Source organism: Emiliania huxleyi (genome assembly GCF_000372725.1).
Source record: "Emiliania huxleyi CCMP1516 unplaced genomic scaffold EMIHUscaffold_269, whole genome shotgun sequence".
Classification (NCBI taxonomy): Eukaryota; Haptophyta; order Isochrysidales; family Noelaerhabdaceae; genus Emiliania; species Emiliania huxleyi.
This window is the reverse complement of record NW_005200019.1, coordinates 147863-152808: the sequence shown is the minus strand read 5'-3', so window position 1 is coordinate 152808 and position 4946 is coordinate 147863. Positions and strand designations below refer to the sequence as shown.

The following is a 4946-nucleotide window of genomic DNA, read 5'->3' as shown; positions in this document are numbered from 1 at the left end:
CGGCGCAGGCGCAGGCGCAGGCGCCGGTCGCGGTGCTGGCCGCGGTGCTGGCCGCGGCGCTGGCCGCGGCGCCGGCCGCGGCGCAGGCCGCGGCGCAGGCGCAGGCTCTGGCGCTGGCTCCGGCGCGGGCGCTGGCGCGGCCGCCGATGGCACGAGCACAGCCAGCGCGGCCTGCACCTTGATGAAGGCAGCCGCGGCGGCCGGGCCCGGCGCCGTTGTCTTGTCCGGGTGGAGCAGCAAGGACAGCGAACGGAACGCCTTCTTGGCGTCCTGCTCGGTCCACGACTCGCCCAGCCCGAGGATCGCCAGCGCCGCCTTCTTGTAGGGCGCGGAAGACTGCCCCGGCGCGGGAGGCCGATTGCTCGGCCACCGGGCGCAGCTGACGTGGCGGACCGCCTCCTCGGAGGACCCGAAGCGAGGGCCGGCCAGCAAGAGCGGCGTCGGCACGAGCCGCTCAAAGTCGACGTTGGGGATGTACTGCTGAAGCACCTTGGACAGGATGGCGGCCTTGAGCTTGGTGAACGCCTTGTTCTCCTGGAAGCCGTCCTTGCGCTGGTTGATGAGCAGGCCGTAGTCCTCGAGCTTGTTGTCGTCCGCGAGCTTGAGCTTGACGAGCACCACCAGGCCGTGCCAGTAGGTGCGGACCTTGTCGGCAACCGAGGCGTGGCTGCGAAAGCCGTTCGCCTGCTTCGGCAGTAGCTCGAACATCGTGACCATCACGCCGTTGATGGAGATGCAGAGGCCCATCGGCAGCTCGTCGACATTGGAGCTCGTGCCGACGTTCTCCTTGGTGGTGAAGCCGACGACCACGTCCGCCTCGATGGGCAGCGTGTTCGGGCACGTGCCGTGCGCCTTGTACGGCGGAAGCGTCCTCTTGCACTTGAGCATCGTCTCGCGGAACGGCCCCTTGCCCGCCTCGGAGCGGTGCGAGGCGGCCCTGCCCTTGATGGTGATCTTGAAGTCGCTGTCGTCGCCGGCGCCGGACTTGTAGAAGGCGTAGGAGAGGTAGCGCGAGAGGCTGGTGTCAAACTCGTGCGCCAGCTTGGGCATCATGATGTCGCCCCGCTCCTTGCCCACGTCGATCTCGTCGGCGAGGTTGGAGATGACGTGAAGCAGCCCGCCGACAGCGGGCAGGAGCTCCATGCACACCTCGAGGAGCTTGTCGAGGTCGGGGCGGCCGAGGTCGGTGCCAAAGGCGGTGAAGCGGTCGAAGAAGCCAAAGGAGGAGCCCGGCACGTTCTCGTACCACACGCCCTCGGCGAAGCTGTAGACGAGGTACGGAAGCAGGATGCCGTCGGTCTGCTCCTCCGCGATGAGAGACGAGGAGAGCAGCGCGCAGTAGAGGTAGTCGGCGCTGCGCGTGGCGACGAGCACGTCCTTGCCGATCCGGAGTGGCCCCGTGATGGCCCCGACCCCGTACTGCCCGATCTTGCGGGCGTCGCCCAGCGCGGTGGTGCCACCGAGGTTGAAGAGCGGGCCCATGAAGGAGTCGAGCGTGACGGTGCCGCAGGTTGGGCTGCCCTGGACGGCGTCGACGGGCCCCGGGCCGTTGTCGTAGGTGAGGAGGGCGGTCTTGCCGTATATCGTGCGGACTTCCACCTTGAACTCCGTCGCACCCGCGTCCTTGGCGTTGGCCGCTTTGTCCTTGAACGCCGTCTGCGCGGAGTCGTGCGCGGTGACGAGGGATTTCATGTAGTTGGGCGTCACTTGCATGTGCCGGAGCGCGAGGGTTGGTAGTGGCATCTGCGATCAAGGAAAGGTGATCGGATCGGTTAGTCGCTGCTGGCGCGGACGCAACGACTGACATGAAGGGATGGCACAGGCGCGCGGCGCGCGGCCGTGAGGGGAGAGCTGTAGCTGCAGAGAAGTGGGTGGGCTTGGGAGGCTGGGAGGTCGGGCAGGCGGCGGGGGCGGTCATCGGCGCGCGCCTCGCTGTACGTGTTGGGCTGGTGAGCGCGAGCGCGTAGACAAGGAGGTATGCCTGACTGGGCTCAGGAGTGGGTGGAGGCGGAGCTGGAGCGCCGGAGCTGGAGCAGGTTGGCGAGGTGGAGCAGGTCGGTCGGAGTGGTGGAGCGGCGGCCAGGCCGGCCAGTCTGGGCGCCGGCATGGCTGCCGGGAGGGCGGGGGCGGCTCGCGGCCGCCGCCGTCGCCCGCGGCGGAGGTGGAGCCGCTGCCGCGAAGGCCGCTCCAGCTCCACCATCGAAACAAAGAAACCCCGGTGAACTTGGAGTGATCCTCCCCCATCCCTCGTCTGGGTTTGTCTGTTTTCTTTCTTTCTTTTTGAGTGATCAGACGCCCGAGGGTGGGCGACGGCTAACACCACACTTCTCCCCTAAAATCCCTGTGTGGTGGCGGCGTACCGTCCTCCTATCCCTACCTTGGGTGGCCTGCTTTCTTTCTTTCTTTTTGAGTGAGTCATCAACCTCACACCAAGGAAAACTAAAAACACCAAGGGCCGGGGAGCAGAAAAGCGCACCCAGCCCGGTGTATTCTTTTTTTGCTTGGGCGGCCCTGGATGCCGGGGTAGGTAGGTAGGGTCTGGGCCCTCCCGTCGGGGTTTTCCCTCTTCCACGCTGGAATTTTCACAGCAAGATGAACAACACGCTGTCGCAATCGCACCGGCAGGGATGTTGACCGCCGGCGGCTCCGAGATATTGACCGTGGGCGGCTGGCAGGTTGTCGTCCTCACCTGCGGGCACGCGGTGCTGCCCGAGGGCATGACGCACCTGCCAAACAACGCATTCAGCGGCCGCACTTTGCTCGTCTCTGTTGCCTTTCCGAGCCTCGTATCCATCGGCTATCGGGCCTTCTTCGGCTGCCGTTCTCTCACCGGCGTCACCTTCCCTGCCGGCCTCACGGCCATCGGCGACTACACCTTCTCCGGATGCTCCTCTCTGACCTCCGTCGTCCTCCCAGCCGATCTCACCTCCCTAGCCGTCTGCGCCTTCGACCGTTGCTCCTCCCTGACCTCCGTCGGCCTCCCGCCGGCCTCACGTCCGTCGGCAGCGGCGCCTTCCGCAGCTGCTCCTCCCTCTCCCGCAACGCCTTCCCCGCCGGCCTCACCTCCATCGACCACGCAGCCTTCGAGGGCTGCTCCGCCCTTGCCTCCGTCGGCCTCCCAGCCGGCCTCACGTCCGTCGGCGACGAAGCCTTCAACAACTGCTCTGCCCTCACCTCCGTCACCTTCCCTGCCGGCCTCGCCTTCATCGGCGAAAGGGCCTTCTACAACTGCCGCTCCCTTACCCGCGTCACCTTGCCAGCTGGCCTCAACTCCATTGGCAACTACGCCTTCGACGGCGCCTTCCCCTTCTGCCCCCTCTCCCGCGTCATCGTGCCAACCACCGCCAACATCAGCAGCCGCGCCTTCTCCGACACCACCACCATCCTCCGCCTCCTTCCCAGAAAGATGCGCTGGTACGCGGCGGTTGACCTGGCTCTCGCCTACAAAGCGCTGCCGCCCCGGCCTTCTCCTCTGGCTGGAGCGGGCCCAGATCAGGCTCGGCTCTTACGGCCCGGACGGCGCAGCGCGCCAGCGCGACCGCGAGGCGTTCGAGGGCGACTTTGGGCAGGGGGGATATTAAAGTGTAGTGCACGCACGCACGGGCGGGCGCAGCCGTTTTCGTCTTTGTGATCAGATTTTTTTTTTCGCAAAGGTGGAGCTGGAGCGGCCTTCGCGGCAGTCGCTCCACCTCCGCCGCGGGCGACGGCGGCGGCCGCGAGCCGCTTTCGCCCTCCCCGCAGCTATGCCGGCACCCAGGCTGGCCGGCCTGGCCGCCGCTCCACCACTCCGACCGACCTGCTCCACCTCGCCAACCTGCTCCAGCTCCAGCGCTCCAGCTCCGCCTCCACCAACCTGAGGGCTCTCTCTGCTCCTTGCGGCTTTGCCCTCGCTACAGCCCCGTCCAGCGCGACTCGGTGCGCCGCGCCCTCGCCCGTCGCGCCTCGCCTCCGCGCCCCGCCGCCCTCGCCACCCCTGCTTGCTCTCCTTCTCTCCCTCCTCCCGCCTCGCGCCGCGTGCGCCGCCGCCTGCACATGCTCTACCCGACTCGTGCCCTGCAACGCCTCGCAGGCATGCAGAATCGCGCACGAGCGGCCGCTAACGATCGCTACCCGTCGGGCCTGATGCCGCCCGACGAGCTTGGGAAGAAGCGTGGAAGGTACGTTCTCGGTGAGGCAGGGAGCCCGCCGACGTCTCGCGCACTCTGCTTCGCGGCGGAGGTTGAGAGCCCGGCCTCGAAGAGGGCCCGAACGCGCTCCCCGCTGAGCGATGACCCCCGTGTCGAACGCCACCGCTACCAAGAGATGCCGGCGCCGCCCGTGCCGAACGGTTTTCTTGCGAACGTCGCCGTCGAGGCGCCAACGGGCCCGGCAGTCGACAACGCCGTCTTCAACCCCCACGGCGGTACCGCGATGCTCTCGGTCGAGGTGTCCGTGAGCAACGGCGGGAGCGACGACGACGTGTCGTCGCTCGCGCTCGCCGCAAGTGCTCGCCGCGGAGAGATCACCCTCCTCCGCGAGGCGGCTCCGCAAATGCCGCCGCCAGCAGCCGCCGAGCCGTCCGTCGCCAACCTAGCCAAGCAGACCGGACCGGCCGAGCCAGAGGCTCTCGGAGAGAGCCGGTCCCCCCTGCGCACGCCCCCATGCGTGCCGGTGCGGATGGAGCCACGGGGCTCTGTGCTCATCCACCGCGACGGCCTGCCCGGGGGTGTGATGCGCGGCGGCTACGACCGCCCCCCGCGCCACGGCTTCAACGGACGCGACCGCTGGACCTTCGACCACCGCGAGGGCCAGCCCGGCCGCGGCTACGGAGGCGTGTGGCGCGGCCCTCCTCCGCGCCGCGGCGTTGGAGACCGCGGCCCGCCGCCACCGCGTGGCGGCTTTGGTGGCGGTCACGAGCCGCCAAGGCGCGGCAGATTCGACGACGGCCGCGGCCCGCCACGCTACAG

General features: G+C 68.4%; 3 protein-coding genes across 3 annotated transcripts in view; 2 read left to right on the top strand and 1 right to left on the bottom strand.

Annotated features, from left to right (window-relative positions):
• EMIHUDRAFT_238379 (hypothetical protein) overlaps window positions 1-1743 on the bottom strand; it is a gene marked incomplete at both ends in the record, with an annotated part of 3468 nt that extends 1725 nt beyond the window's left edge. Inside the window, one exon of the mRNA XM_005777142.1 lies at window positions 252-1743. Coding sequence (XP_005777199.1) covers window positions 252-1743 — 1492 coding nt within the window. The remainder of the gene's footprint in view (window positions 1-251) is intronic.
• Window positions 1744-2717: 974 nt separating this feature from the next.
• Window positions 2718-3631, top strand: EMIHUDRAFT_74083 (hypothetical protein; the record flags this gene model as incomplete). The annotated part of the gene is made up of 2 exons (XM_005777141.1): window positions 2718-2994; window positions 3123-3631. 2 exons carry the CDS (start codon window positions 2718-2720, stop codon window positions 3629-3631), a joined length of 786 nt encoding a protein of 261 aa, XP_005777198.1.
• Window positions 3632-3659: 28 nt separating this feature from the next.
• EMIHUDRAFT_457718 (hypothetical protein) overlaps window positions 3660-4946 on the top strand; it is a 2548-nt gene continuing 1261 nt past the window's right edge. The window contains exons 1-2 of the mRNA XM_005777140.1: window positions 3660-3915; window positions 4070-4812. Of these exons, the coding sequence (XP_005777197.1) occupies window positions 4072-4812 (741 nt within the window). The 5' untranslated portion in view covers window positions 3660-3915; window positions 4070-4071. The remainder of the gene's footprint in view (window positions 3916-4069; window positions 4813-4946) is intronic.